Below are 15,287 nucleotides of genomic sequence, written 5' to 3' on the forward strand. Positions count from 1 at the left end.
TCTGCATTCAGATTCCACCAGTTCTTTCTCTGTATGTGGATAGCATTTTTCATCATAGGTTCTTCAAAATTGTCTTGGATCTTTGTATTGCTGAGACTAACTTATTCGTAGTTGATCATTGTATATTATTGTTATGTGTACAATGTTCTTCTGATCCTGCTCTCATTTATAATAGTACAAACGTATTCCGTCACAATCCTATACCACAGCTTGTTTAGTCATTTCCCCAGTTGATGGGCATCCACACATTGTTTGCCACCACAAAAAAGAGCTGCTCTAAATATTTTTGTACTAGTAGGTCCTCTTCTTTTTGTTAAGCTTCTTTGGGATACAGATCTAGCAGTGGTATTATTGAGTTCATTTGATAGTCCTTTGGGTAGTTTCAAATTGCTTACCAGAATAGTTGGGTAAGTTTACAATTCCACCCCCAATAACAGTGTATTACTATCCCAATTTTCCCTCATTCCCTCCAAAATTCGTCATTTTCATTTTCTGTCATATTAACCAATCTTATAGGTATGAGGTGATACCTCAGAGTTGTTTTAATTTTTATTTCTCTAATCAATACTGATTTGGAGCATTTCTTCATAGGACTATTGATAGGTTTGATTTCTTCTTCTGGAAACTGCCTGTTCATATCCTTTGACCGTTTATCAATTGGGGAATGACTTGTATTATTATAAATTTGACTCAGTTCTCTATACATGTGAGAGATGAGGCCTTTTGGGGGGAGGAACAAAGCAATTGGGATTAAGTGACTTGCCCAGAGTCACACAGCTAGTGAGTGTTAAATATCTGAGGTCAGATTTGAACTCGGGTCCAAGAGAAGGCTTTTATTAGAGAAACTTGTTATAAAATTTTCCCCCCATTTTTCTGCTTTCCTTGTAATCTTGGCTGCACTGATTTTGTTTGTTTAAAGCCTTTTTAATTTAATGTAATAAAAACTAATCAATTTACATTTTGTAATGCTCTCTATCTCTTGTTTGACAATAAATTCTTCCCTTCCTCCATAGATCTGACAGGCAAACTATTTCATGCTTCCCTAACTTGTTTATCCTAGCATCCTTTATGTCTAAACTATGTACCATTTTGAGCTTATCTTGGTATGTGGTGCGAGATGTTGGCTTATACCTAGTTTTTGCCCAACTGCTTTCCAGTTTTGTCAGTAGTTTTTGTCAGCTAGTGAGTTCTTGTCCTCAAAGCTTGGATTTTTGAGTTAATCAAACACTGGATGACTATGGCCACTTAATCCTGTGAATTTTGTACCTAATCCATTTCTTCACTGATCTACCACTCTGTTTCTTGTCCAGTACCTGATTGTTTTGATAATTACCACTTTAATACAGTTTGAGATCTGGTAGGATGTTTTCCTTCATATCTCAATTATATTAAACAGAATTAAGTCAAGCCTTGATTCTATTCTGAGATCTGAGAAGAAGGAATTCACCTTAACTTCCTCTCTTCCTAAGGCTTAAGCTCAACTCTGGGACTTCTTTCCATAGTGTTGAGAAGAGCCTCTGCTGTCACAGCTGCCAACAAACAGATCGTGCTCTGCGTATACTGTCAGCTGTCAGCAAATAAGAGGTATATTGGGTATTCTTGCCAGTGGAATGAGAGTACAAGATGAAGAAATTGGAAAAGAAATGAGAGCTATGGAAGAAAGAATTGGAAAGAATTAAAAGTTTGGCACAAGATGTACAAAAACTTGCCAAAGCAACAAATTCCCTCAAAATTAGAACTAACCACATAAAAGCCAACTGGAGAATATGAAATATTAAAACAAAGTCAAAAGACTGAAAAAAATAAAGCAAAAACAAATGACCTTAAAAAAATTGAGGAGAAAAAAAAATAAAGAGTAACTGGACCGTCTAAAGGCCATGATGAAAAAGAGAGCCCAGACGTTGTTCCAGAAAATCTTAAAAAGAAACAGCCCAGATCTCTTAGAACCAATGTGGAAATAGAAAGGATCTACCAATTGTCTCCTGAGAGACATCTCCCCAAAGAAAACTTCCAGGAACATAGTATCCCAAATTCAGAGCTCCTAGATCAAAGAAAAAATATTACAAGGAGCCAGAAATAAATGGTTCAAATATCAAGGAATTCTAGTCAGGTCACATAAGACAGCAGCCACCAGTGTAAAGAGGTGAAGAACTTGGAATATGATTTTCCAGAGGCAAAGTATATGGGCTTACAGCCAAGAAAAATTAAAGAAGTTCTGAGAGTGGTTCTGTTATGTCTTATGTCTTAAGATCTATCATGATCTTAGGAGAAGAATGAAAAGTGAAAAGAAGAATACACTTTGGGAAAGAGAAAGGAATGTTAAGAAAAATTCTCTCACTTGAATGAGGCTTATAAACAGAAGTCTATATAAACTAGGAGGCAGGGAGTGGTTAACATTTGAACCTCTTTTTCAGCTTAACTGATCAAGGAAGAGAAGAATACATGCACACGGTTGGACACAAAAATACATTTCATTCAACAGATAAATAAGAAGTAAAGGGGAAAAAGCAGAAGGGAGAATTAGGAGTAGGACAGATAAAGGGAGGAATTAGTCCTAAGAATATACAAAATGTCTATTTTTGAGGTGACAGAGAATGGGAATCTGAGAGGATGACAATAAATTGAGAAATGATTGAATAAATTATGATATATAAATATTATAGAATATTATTGTGCTGTGAGAAATGATGAAGGGAATAATTTCAGAGAAGTCTGAGAAGACTCGTATGAACTGATACAGAGCGAGTGAACAGAACCAGAACAATTTCTGCAATAACAACAATATTGTAAAGACAAAAAAATCTGAAGGACTTAGGAACTCTAATCATTATAATGACCAATCATGATTGCAGAGGACTAATGGTGAAATCTGCTACTTGCATATACAGATACACATATTTCTTTGGGGCAATGTCCATTGTAGAGGGCCACAGACAGTGGGGAAATTCTGGGTAAGGCATAAAAAAGCCTTCAGCCCAGAGGGAACCTGCTGACAATGTCTGGTTGGACTCCCCATGTTCCCTAAGGGCTCTCAGCCTTCCTGAGGAGTCAAGGGGCGGTGACAACCTGTGTTGAGATTAAGGCAAAGGGATAGCAGGTGGAAGAGTGATACCACGTGGCAAACTATAAGGGTATATAAGGGTGAGAGAATTTTGAATAAATGGACTCCCATTTTTCCAACATCCTCGGGAGTCCCGCCTCATCACTCCTCCACTAAGACAGCATGTTTTAAACAACCCAGCATGGGGGCTCTAGAAAGCACAGTATGTTTTGTCACCCTAACTTGGGGGCTCTAAAAAGCAGGGCACAACAGTCCATATTGATTTTTCCTCCCATCGTTACTTGATCCCCCACTCAAGTAACAGGGGTTTTGGTTTTCTCTTTTGTGGACACTGGAAAGCGCCACGATGCACAGAGTACTAGACGTGAGGTCCAGAAGATCTGAGTTCAAATCTGACCTCAGACATTTCTTAGCTTTGTGACTTCGGGCAAGTCACCCAACCTCTCTCTGTCCCAATTTCTTCGACTGTAAAATAGGGAAAACAACAGTACCTTCCTCTCGGGGTCGTTGTGAAAGTCAAATAAGATAATATTTGTAAAGCATATAGCAGGTACTATAGACAGGCTGATTACCTTCCTTGTCTTCTTTTTTCTTTCATTCTTAATTGTGGGTAGAGTAAGGTGGGAGGGAAATAAGGCAGATTTTTGCTGACTGAGAAAAAAGTTTAATTTTCAAAAGTATTTGAAATTTTCCTAACTGGGGGCTCCGAGATATTGTGACTGTACTACAATAAATTCCTTGAAGCAGCAGAGAAGGGAATCGCATGGTTGCAAGGGGGTATCCTATTGAACCTCAGCTTAACACATTCTAATTATTGTAGGGGATTGCAATAGTAAGAGAACTCTGAAGGAATTTCAGGGATTAGACTTATGCAATTATCTCTTAGGACCATAGGAACTGGAGGTGAAAGGAACCCTAGGAATTATCTTGTTCAATCCCCTCACATTTGCCCGAAGAAACTGAGATCCAAAGTCATCTGATACTTAAAACGCCTCTAAATTCCTGGGCAGAGGTCATCCAAACTCCATTCATTGTGAATCCAATGCTTCATGAGGTATGCTGGACCTCATGTATTATATATATAGTTAAGGATATAATAGTTAACAATAACATGTAATAGTTAGGAAAATGTTCCTTATTCCTGAGCTAAAATATCTTCACTGTAATTTCCCCCAAGTAATCCATTCTTTTGTAGCCTCTGCCCATACGTTGCCATCTTATTTATCTGATTTATTATGGCTGTTCCCCGGACACATGATTGTGATGATTGTTCAGAGAAAGAAAAGAGCATTTCAGATGGTGGCGATGTCCTTTCTCTCCTATTGGGACTGAGGGAATTTGGACTCGTGATGGGCAAAATGCCATGAAAAGAGACAGGAAAATGGTGAGACCTCTCTAGAAGCATAGAAATATGGAGTTCCCTTTTTCTTCTTTGTGACCGAGATCGACTTCTTGTCTCGCTACTCAGCACCCAGAGAATGCAAAGCCATGATCAAGGCTTCTTGGTGGCCACGTTGGGAATGGGAAACAAGACTTTGGCAATAGGACTGAGGTATCCTGCTTGCTCTGTGGATGAGTCCTAGGCTCATGTTAATTCTAAAGGTTAGAAAGGTCATCAGGTTCTCTTACCCATCCCCCAACATTTAAAAGAAAATTGTCTTTAAATGGAGAGTTACGCAATAAATATGATAAATCAGCTTCTGGTTATTCCAGTGGGGTATTGAAGGTTATGAACTACAGCTGGTTGAATCTTAGAGGGGGAGCAGATCCAGGAAATGGGCAAGTTACTAAGGCCCCTCCTGCATGCTTGCAGATCAGGAGCATACATCCTCCTGTGCACTTTCTCTATACCAGCACCCAACTTGATGCCTCTACCTATCTAAAATAAGAGTAAGCATGATGGCAGAATACACCTGGGTTTGCAACCTGGACCTGTGACAGACATGGAGAACATTTACCTGCCTAATCCTGGGTTTCCTCAGGTGTAAAATGGGGAAAACCTAATCGTCACACCCTTTACCTCCCAGGGTTGTCGGGAGAAAAGTAGTGTCGGCTCTGAAACGGGAGCGAATAATGCTCATGACAACTCCAGCTCTTCTCAGCATCTCATCTGTTCAGGTGCTGCCCTGCCCTGCCCTGCCCCCGCCTTCTGTACAATGAAGAAGCCACTTACATCTCCTTCGGGGCTTCAGGTCTCGGTTCACTGGGGGTGGCTCCAGGTCCGTGGGCAGCTCGGGCAGGGGGCTGGAAAGACGATCGGGACTGCTCATTGCAATGTAGCCATCAGCGTTGCTTTCCGGTCCGGAGCCGGCAGAGAAGATGCTGGGGTGCATGGGGACATAACTGTCTTCCGAGCTGCCCGGCAGGGAGGACGGTGGCAAGGTGAACCGGCAAGGCTGCAAGAAAAACCAGAACTCAGCACCTCGGAGCCTTTGTCCGGCTGGGGTCTGACTGCAGACAGCCTGGGGGACAGCAGGCACCGAAGTACATCAGCAACGCTTGGGAAAACAAGCAACAACTGGGGGACTTTCTCCACGGCTCTTCTCATACTGGCCAGGTGTTCTTCAAGTGTCTGTTAAGTTGGGGGACTGCTGAGCATTGGTCACAGGGCAAGGAACTCAGCCAACGGGCCTCCCAAGCATGCTCCCAAGCCCAGGGCGGGAAGGGTCTCAAAGCCCGCTCATAGGCAAACAGCTGACAAGAAACAGGAGCAGATTTCAACCACAAGTGGCTCCTAGCTCAAAGCACAGCGGTGGCTAGTTCTTTCCCCCAATGGAGTAAGTAGCACCTGCCAGTTGGAAGCCCTCTGGGCTAAGGGAGCGAGGATGGGCAAAAAGCCTGAGTGACAATCCCAAGAAAGTCCCCTTGGGTTTCTTCAAATAAGAAATCACAGCGTGGCTACAGACTTCATTCATGTGACAAGAGATCTCTGGGCTAGAGAGGCCTAGATTCCTCTGCCAAGGAGCTTGGGAGGATCCAACTGACTTCAGTTTTTGAATGAAGAACTAAGTGAGCCAGTCAGTTTTAAGAACTGGAAGGATAGGGAAGTTATCAAAATAAGATAAGATAAAAATAAGATAAAGTAAAAGACCACCACACCAATCACCTCTCCAAATGATCTGGAATTTAAAAGCAGTTTAAGGAAAGCAAATGTTCCACTTACCAAATTCAAACTCAGCCTCTTGTCCCGGTGGCAGCGCAGGGAACTGCCTTCTCTGTCAGCTGCAAAGCAAAGCACAGCAGACATCATCACCAATCCCTGTCCTGGAGGACCCCGCGTGTGAGGGGGCTTGCCTGGGATCTCGCTAGAAGCCGATCCCTGCCCTCTGAGAGAGTTCCCAATGCGGACAGGAATGCGGGATGGGTACAATACAAGGCAGCACAAGTTAAGGGCCCACTGAGTCTCAGGTCTGTAAACATGCAAAGGGAGAGGTCACTGGGGCTTCCTGGGGCAATGAGACTACAATTGTGATTCCAAATAAGGCAGGTGGAGAGGGGAAACATTCTAGAAAATAGTAATCACCAGAAGTAGACTGGATTTTAATCTGCAGGCACAGCCAGGTCTCAAGGGGGAGAAAAGGTGAGCAACTCTATGGCTCCACCCCCTCCAGGGCTCCAAGCCCAGAACAACTGGGCGGCATTGGCCCAACTGGAGTAAATAATGTGATTTTCTGTAAATTTATATGGAGGGAGAACTCTCTTTAAGAGGGAGCCAAGGGAGGTTTTTGAGCAGCTGAGTGACACAATATGAACTGTTCATCAGGAAGATTATAGTAATAGCTTCCTTCTCACCAAATAAGGCTCATACAAATTCAGAATTAGAAATTTCTCAGAGGGCAGTGAGTCCAACCTGGACCTTCCTTCTCTGGCCAACCTAACCAATCTACAGCCAAGCTCTGCTTGAAGACCTGAAGCAAGAGGAAACTCCCCACCTTCCAAAGCATCCCTTTCCACATTGGGATAGCTAAGATGTCACGGCTTGGACCAGCCTAGTGAAAAAACACCAGCACTGTGGCTACACCAGTTGGGGCTCAGGAACTATCGTAGTGACAGGATGCTGGCCCATAGAGAACCTTACATCTAGAGTGCTTTTCTTGAGGCTCCCGGGATGCTACGTTCACAAGGTCTGTTCTTTGGGACCGAACATAAAGAGGTGAACTCTTCTTTCAATGGATTTTCCTCAGCTCTTGTCCTCCTCACCTCTCTCTGAAGCATTTGACACCCCATCCTGTGCCACCTCCTCTTCCTGGATACCCTTCTCCCTTTGCTTTTGTGCCATTGCTCTCTCTTGCTTCTCTGACTACCTCTGATCATTCCTTTGAACTCCTGCCTGAATCCTTTTAGTCCTTTACAATAGGGATTTCCCAAGATACTCTTCTTCACTGTACTCTGTGCCCTGGCGATCTCCCCCATTCTCGAGGCTCAAACGCTCACTTCTATATGGATGTCCCTAAAATCTAGATCTCTAGCTCCTATCACTTCTGGCACCTGGAGGGAGGAATCTAAAACATCCCCAAGTTGCTGAGATGATGAGGCTGGGTGGTGGTGCCATCGATGCTAATCATCAGAGAGAAGAGCTTCAAGAAAAAGATGATTTGGTTTTGGCATAGTGAGTTGGAGAGGGCAGCAGGATATCTAGGAAAAGATGTCTTGGAGGAAAGGGAAGATGTGGGTCCAGAGCACAGAAGACAGGTCAGGATTTGAGAAAAAACGGAGTCATCTTCATTGGAGTGATGGCTAAAGCCCTGTGGTGAATCAGACCTCCAAGAGCGGGGGAGAAGACTGGGAGTACGGCTTTAGAAGAATCCCCACACTGGGAAGTTGGAGAAGAAAGTTCTGAGGAAGGTGGAGAAGGAGAAAGACCCAGCTTGGACCATTTTGCCTGCTTTCTCCTCTAACCCACTACTTTCTTCTTTCAGAGTGCAACTGAGAGCTCACTTTTCTCAGGCAGGTTTCCCTGATCTCATCAGTCCCTGACACCACAGAGGGTCTTATCTTCCCTTGTGCACCTTTTGCACAAGGAAGAACGATCCTGAGCATTTAGCACAGTACCTGGCATATACACAGTACCCAGTGTTTAATAAACACTTTTTGCCTGAGTGTTTACTGACTGATTTCCCCGAGTCCTCCAGTCTTCCTTTCTCACTAAGGTAGGTGGGGGTAATATGGAGGGGAGGGTATACTTACCTCTACCACTTCTGACAGCGTCTAAACTTGATAAGGAGATTCTTCTTGGCACACCAACCCACTGAGTCCTCCTGCCACTGTTATTGATGCCGCCGCTATGGCCGTCCCACAGGGGCCTGGCCTCCTGGCGCTGTTCCGTGAAGTGGCTTGGTTTGGGAGGACGAGGGGGTGGAGTGTTTGGTAGGTTTTCTCCTGTCATTCTACAGGAGAATGTGGCTGGGCCCTTGGCCACCTGATAGGTGGGGGCTAAGGGAGTCCCCAGCAAAGGCAAAGGCGATGAGTAGTCACCGGATGGTCCACTGAAATTGACACCGCTCGCCAGAGCGGCGTGACCCCCAGGGGGCACCACTTCCTGAAGTCCGTTCCCACTGCACAAAGAGGGCAACATGTGATTGGAGGCCTGTGACTGAAAGGAGTCGACAAAGACCTCGTCGGATGAAGTTTGTTCCAGGGATCGGTCTGAATTGGACCAGGCGTCACATCTGCTGAGGGCAACAGGAAAGGCAAAGAGCGTGAGCAGTGTGAAGAACACCAGAAGAGTCTCTCGGTTTGGGTGGTGTGGAAAGAAATCCCCGTGCACAACAACCAGCCCCCAATGGCTCCAAAAGGCCCCGCTCACCTAGGACACCTCGTGACCTGGCCATGTCACCATGGCTTTGCCATCCCATTTCACTTGGCTCAAGGTGCCAGCTGTTTATTCTACCTTCTGTATAAAGGCCCCCGTCCTCATTTCAATAGATCATCATGACTTTTGTTTGTGTTGCTTTGTATGGGGTATGAGGGAGGGGAGTGAGGTCAAGGAGGGTTAGTTTCGTTTGAAGGCTCAGGGAGCTGGAGCTCATGGAGGTGATTCCCTAGCACACACCCACTAACCGTTGGAGCAGAACCGGGTTCTCCCCCTCCAGGTGGCTCTTTAATAGCCACCCCGGAGCGGGTGCCGGTTGTTTCTGCTTTGTAAGTAGGAGCGGTTTCCAAGATATCTCCCAAGAGGACAAGGACCCAAAGAAGCCAGCGACTCCAGCCCTAAGGTGGAGATGGCATTATATCAATATCTGAGAAGGAGGGAAAGGGGTCGGGGCCCAACCGGCCTTTGGCGTGGCTCTCAGCTTAGCTCGGCCACTCGCAGGCTTCGGTTCCAAAGCCTGGGACCGGGAACGTGAGAAAGCGGCCATTCCAATTACCCCCAAGTGTGAGGGGCTGCCCTGGGACGGCTGGAGTCACTACTCATCGTGCCAATTACAGCGGGCCCGGCCAAATGACCATTTGTCGGGAATAAGAAAGAGAGGATTTGGAAAGTCCTCCACGAGCTCAAGCAAAGTGAAATGTAGGATGCACAAAGCATGGCGATGTTCTGGGGTGACTGATTATGAAGGACTTTACTCCTCTCGTCCGTAATCATCCGTGGCTACTCTGAAGGACTTATGCTGAAAAATCCTACCCATGCCCAGAGAAAGAACTCATTGTGTCTGAAGACAGATTGAAGCATTCTCTCTCTCTCTCTCTCTCTCTCTGTGTGTCTGTCTGTCTCTGTCTCTCTCTCAGACAGAGATAGACATGACAAAGATAGAGAGACAGAGGTAGAGGCAGAGATAGACAAAGGAAGACAGAAAAACACAGAGAGACAGTGACATACAGTGGGGGCAGCTGATCTATCCAGAGCTAACCAATCCCTTATCCTCTAGCAGCCTCACTTTGCTCATCTGTGAAAGGGGGATGATAGCCCCACCACGGAGCTATCCCCTCTCTCTGTTGCTTCCATCATGTTATCTCCTCACACTGGAGGCCTTCCTCTGGGCACACTCCACTAAAGCCTGAACTGAAAACCCTCCATTGCGCATAATCCCCCAGATGGTTTTGCCAGAGCAGCTGGCCGCAGGATCATCACTGGTCACCTTTCCGACCCTGCGGGAGGCTTTAGGGAGCAATGACAAGGTCCCTTGGGCGGGGAGGCATTCTCAAGGCACGTGCCTGAATCACGGTTCAGCCATTTGACCGTTTCTGTGATCTTGTAAAATTCCCCTTCCTCTGGGTCTCGACTGACCCTGGCAGAGCCAGGATGGGCTCCGGTTTCTGGGAGGCTGGCCTGGGGGAGCCTGGGGCAGGGCTTTGTACGACTTCAGAAGGATGATAAACCTGGCTGCAACTATCAGAATTCAAAGGACACCGACTGCAGAGGTGGGGGGCTCTGGGGTGGACTACGACACGCTCCACCATCCCAGCTGATTGCTCCGCTGCTCTGTTCTGTTCTTTTGTTCTAAAGGAGGGGATTAGCGTCGAGTTCCCAAATGCAGAACTCGTTAAAAAGAAATGAGGCAGACCCAGAGGAAGCCAGCCGCTAAGTGAGTGTAATAACCCATCTTGCTCTAGGTAATGAAAATGAAAATAATGAAATCTTTCTCCTTCCCCTGGGCAAAGGGGATGGTGGGAGGAGAGAGGCTGTTTTGTGTAACTGCTTCTTTCTGTGCTCCGGGGATGCTTGGGGGTGGGGGTAGACAGATTTGGAAAAGCCTGGATGGAAAAACAAAAAGCACCCATCAATCCTAGTTTTTAAATTGATAACGGTCTGAAAAACAAAAGCCCCACCAAGAATGGTAATGAAATCTCCACATCTTGGCTGCGGCTGGGGGGAGAGGAGGGGCCTCCGAGGGAAAGGGCTTTGTCTGCCATCAGGTCCTCTGCCTGAAGCTGTTAGGATCGTTAGGCGGCCAGAGCCGCTTCAGCATCCGCCATAATTCCCAAAGCACCTTTCCAGGCTACCTACCCAGCTGCCGCCTCCCCCTCTCCTCGCCAAGGCCGGGGAAAGGCCAAGGCCCACACGTTCCTTCCTCCACAGGGGCCTGGGCCTCCAGGCGTCCCTTGACTCGAGGCCCCCGGCAGTCACTCTACCATATGCCCTCATTCCTTTCCTCAAAGACTTCTGGGATAGGCGGCCCCTCCAGACTCCCCTCCCCTCCCCCAATTCATCCATCACTCAGCTGCCAAATAAAAGCCAGGATGCTCTGCTCTGACTAGGAATCTCTTCTCCTCATGGACCTACAGGGGGTCCCCACTGCCCACCAAAATATAAGTTCCATTCTGCCAGCAGACGGGCTCTTCTCAGCTCTTCTAGCCTTATGGACGCCCCCAATCGAGTGCTGGCCTTGGAAGGAGAAAAACTCGAGACGCTAATCTCTCCTCAGATACTTCTGGGCTGTGTGAACCCAGGAGAGCCCATCCTCTCCTCTCCCCAGGCTCTGTTCCTTGGGGATGGTCAGAGTGCTAGCCTTCCGTGGCTGCTGGGGGCTTCAGTGAAATTACTTTGTGGACAATGGGTTGATTAATAAAGGAAAGCAGAGGCTTAGTGCTGTTCTCTAGCCCTCCTAAATTCAAGTTCACATCCTTTCCTTGGCTCCTTATTCCTTCCTCCCTTTCCCTCCCTCCCCTTTCTTTTCTTCCCTCCCTTCCTTCTTTCCTTCTTCCCTCTCCCTTCTTTTCTGCCCTCCTTTCCTTCCTCCTCTCTCCCCTTTCTTTCCTTCTTCCTTCCCTCCCTCCCCCACTACTTTCCTCCCTCCCTCCCTTTCCTCCTTCCATAAATGTTTCTTTAATACTCATTTTGAACATGGCCTTTAGAGAGGACCCTAAGCCAGTTTTTGAGTGCCTGGTAGAGTAAAGGGCAGACCCCTAAGGACACAGACCAAGGTAACCTGAGGGAGAATGGGATGGAGCCAAGAAAAGCTCCCCGCTCAACACAGATTGGAGTAGGTGTGGCCAGGAAGGCCACAGGAATGAGGTGACCCTTTAGCTGAGCCCGGACAGCAAAGCCAAGTTGGGCAGACAGAAGGGAAGAGGTCATACAACACAGGCAAAAGGGCCAGCCTGGGTGACTTCAGGGAAGGGAGAGAATGCAGAGCCGGATTTGGGAACAAACTGTAGCCCAGCTCGGTTAGAATGCTGAGAAGAAAGGCTTCATGGGAAATAAGGAAATATGGCCGTCGGGAACTACACTGGGGATGGGGGCTTTTAGAGGCAAATCTTCCAAAGAGAGCGATTTGGAGTCCACAAAATAAATAAGAAATACACATTAGGCAATAGGGGCAATAGGGAACCAATGAAACTTTTTAGCAGGGGATGTCAAGGTCACATTTGTTACTTTTTGAGCAGGGGATGGTATGGGTACACTTAATACCTGGAAAGCTTATCTTGTCAGCTACGTGGAAAACAGATTGAGGAGGGAGAGACTGGAGGCCCAGGGACCACCCAGAAGGCTAGTGGAACGGCCCAGGTAGAAGGGGACTGGGGCCAGAAAGAGGTGAGGGCTGGGTAAAGGAATAGGAAGAAATACATTCTATGAAGGGAGAAGTCCCCCAAACTAGCAACCAATGTCTTATGCGAGAGAAAGGAAGGAGATTGACATTGACATTGACAAATGAGGCTCTTGGCCTGGATGACTGAAAGGATGGTAGGATGCTAAAATGGGGAAGTGGGAAGAAGGGCGAACTTGGCAGGAAGCCTCTGCTCTTGTACAGTGAGAATCAAAAAATCAAAAAGTAGGGGGAGGGGTGTTGATCTCTGTTCACTTACTTGCATAGCAGCCACTCTTAGGGACACCACGGGGTTCTCAAGAACCCAAGGGCTTTACAGCTCTTTCTCCTATGTTGGTTCCCTGGTTCCCTGCTCCCCCAGGAAGTTCTACATTGTAAGGTCCAGAATCCTGGAAGCTAAACAGGGGTACGGTTCCAACCGCAGTTCCAACTGGCTCTCAAGAGCCGATTGTTAAATTTCCAGTATGCATATTCATACCTCAAAAATTAGCTAAGGCTACAAATCAGGGCTGGCTTTATTGTTCTGTTCATCTCTACACTTACGAAGGTGATGGAGAAAATGTTCATCTCCAAGCGTGTCCCCCCCCGAGAGCAGGTTGTTAAACAGTTGCCCGGCATGACCCTCGTTTGGGTGCACTTACCTGCTGGGATTGAGCTTTTTGGTCTCACAGTGGGCCAGAACTAGATAGTCAGGCAAGGAGAGGGCTTCCGAGTCACTTCTGGCTTCCTTAGCAGGGAAGGCAGCTGTGGTCGAATCATCAACATTAAAAGAAGAGTTGGCTACCTGAGACACCCGAAAGGAGCCGGCTGGGGAAGGCTGAGGAGATGAAGTGAGATGGGAAAGGCTCTCCGCAGAATCTGTGGGGAGACACAAACACCTGGCTGGATATTTGAGAGCATTCCCAAGACACGTGCCCACTACTGCAGAACTAGCATCAGCAAAGTCAGAATTCCCATCGAGTAACGAATGCGGAGAAGGAAAAGCATTTCTCCGAGCCGTCAGCACCGTCTGGAGGAAGAAACCAGAGCCGTGCTCCAAGAAGGGAAATGCCTGATGGAGAAAATGTTCATTTCCAAAGCCTGATGGATTTCAAGCAGTCAGTGTCAGCCGCTCCCCCTCCTTCTTCCCCAGTCTAATCTGTTACGGTCTTGTCACGTTCACCCCCACGACAGACAGCCCTCCCCTCCGTCCCCACCTCTCCCAGCCTCCCCACCAGGTCCCACTTCACTCCCCGCCTGGACTCCCGCAAGAGGCCGCACATTGCTCTCAGGGCCTCGAGTCTCTCCCCTTTCCGCTCCGCCTTCCTCTCGGCTGCCCAAATGCTGAATTTCCAAAAGCCCAGCTCCGACCATGTCGCCGACCTCCAACTCCACGGGCCGGCGACCGGCCCCCAGCTGCACCGCAGAACTCCCAAACAGGAGATTCCGGTGGATTTTCAGGAGGTTAGAAAAGCGTTCTCCAAACCTTGCCAGCAGTCAAATCCTGGCACAAATCGGGCCCGTGAACAAATGGGAAGCTTCGGCCATGTTCCCCAGCTCAGAAATCCCCTGTGAAGAGCCTATCTCCCCTTCCTCTTTAGAGATGAGTTGGCAGGAGTCAGGGGATTCCTGAGGTTGGCTTGCATCATGGGTCTAGCAGAAAACCCCCCAACCAGCAGCATTTCACTCTGGCTAACAGAGCAATTGTCCAAACCCGCCAGCCTAGCTCCGGGACTTGGCTTCCAGCAATGCTCTTAGAAATCAGTGACACGGCTCCCCATCCCTCCTTTTCTTTCCCCTTCCCTTTATTTGGCAGGTAAACAACACATAATATCTACTTAACAAATTCTTATTAAGCTCAACAGGTGGATTCCACCAAATGACACAGCCTCTCACGATAATAACTCTGCAGACGAGCTGTGGCTAGATGACGGGAAACTCAGATGGACTTGGACTTGGTTGAAGGACTGGACTCCAAAAGGATATTAAATGATCGATGTCAACCTGGATAGAGTCTTTAGTGGAATGGCTCAAAAGATTGGCTTAACAATCCATACAGGAAAAATCAAGTGGATGAAAAATGCATATCGTTAAGATTATGGAACATAGAGAAACATCAGCCTAGTTTTGACGAAGGGAACTCCGTCAAGGAGAAATTCTCCTTGAATCTTCCTCTGTGAGACCCACTCTAAGGAACCAAGATAGAGTGCTTTATCTTGGTGGGACTAGTTGAAGTATTTCATTCCAAGTTTTTCTACCCCTATTGTTGGCTCAAAACCGCTCCCAATTAGTGGTCTCATCTAGGGCTGGGGGTACTGACAGCAATGAGGGAATCTCATTCAATTGAAACTTCTGTCTCACATTTCCTAGCAGCAACTTGCGGCTCAATTCTCACAGAGGACCTCATATGCCACTCATGGCATATTAGCAAACTCTGCCCGCTGGAATATTCTCTTTCAGCGTCGCCCTCTCTTTATCCTCACCTATTTCCCTAATTTCCCTATATCTGTCAGGATTTCTGTACTAGAAACTTGACTTCTCTGCTGAGACCTCACCACTAAGGGATTCAGCCTTTCTATTCATGCATAACAAAGGCTGACTTCCCAATGCCAATAATAAACTTCTTTTTGCCAGTCTAGCTTTTCGGGTTCGTAAATTCCTTTGTGAAGGACCTCTGCGCCTCCAGAAGGGGGTTTCCACAACTCCCCGCCCTGTGCCGAATCCCAAGGGGGTTTAGGGGAGCCAAACCTCTTTGCTAA

General features: G+C 47.0%; 1 protein-coding gene across 2 annotated transcripts in view; it reads right to left on the reverse strand.

Moving 5' to 3' along the window:
• The window catches only part of GAB3 (GRB2 associated binding protein 3), a 164,894-nt gene that overhangs the window by 37,062 nt on the left and 112,545 nt on the right, over positions 1-15,287 (reverse strand). For both annotated transcript variants that reach the window (XM_051967747.1, XM_051967746.1), the window contains exons 3-6: positions 13,191-13,407; positions 8,249-8,730; positions 6,225-6,283; positions 5,235-5,457 (exon numbers count right to left, since the gene is read on the reverse strand). In XM_051967747.1, the coding sequence (XP_051823707.1) occupies positions 5,235-5,457; positions 6,225-6,283; positions 8,249-8,730; positions 13,191-13,407 (981 nt within the window). The remainder of the gene's footprint in view (positions 1-5,234; positions 5,458-6,224; positions 6,284-8,248; positions 8,731-13,190; positions 13,408-15,287) is intronic.

Source organism: Antechinus flavipes, chromosome X (assembly GCF_016432865.1).
Source record: "Antechinus flavipes isolate AdamAnt ecotype Samford, QLD, Australia chromosome X, AdamAnt_v2, whole genome shotgun sequence".
In the NCBI taxonomy this organism is placed as follows: domain Eukaryota; kingdom Metazoa; phylum Chordata; class Mammalia; order Dasyuromorphia; family Dasyuridae; genus Antechinus; species Antechinus flavipes.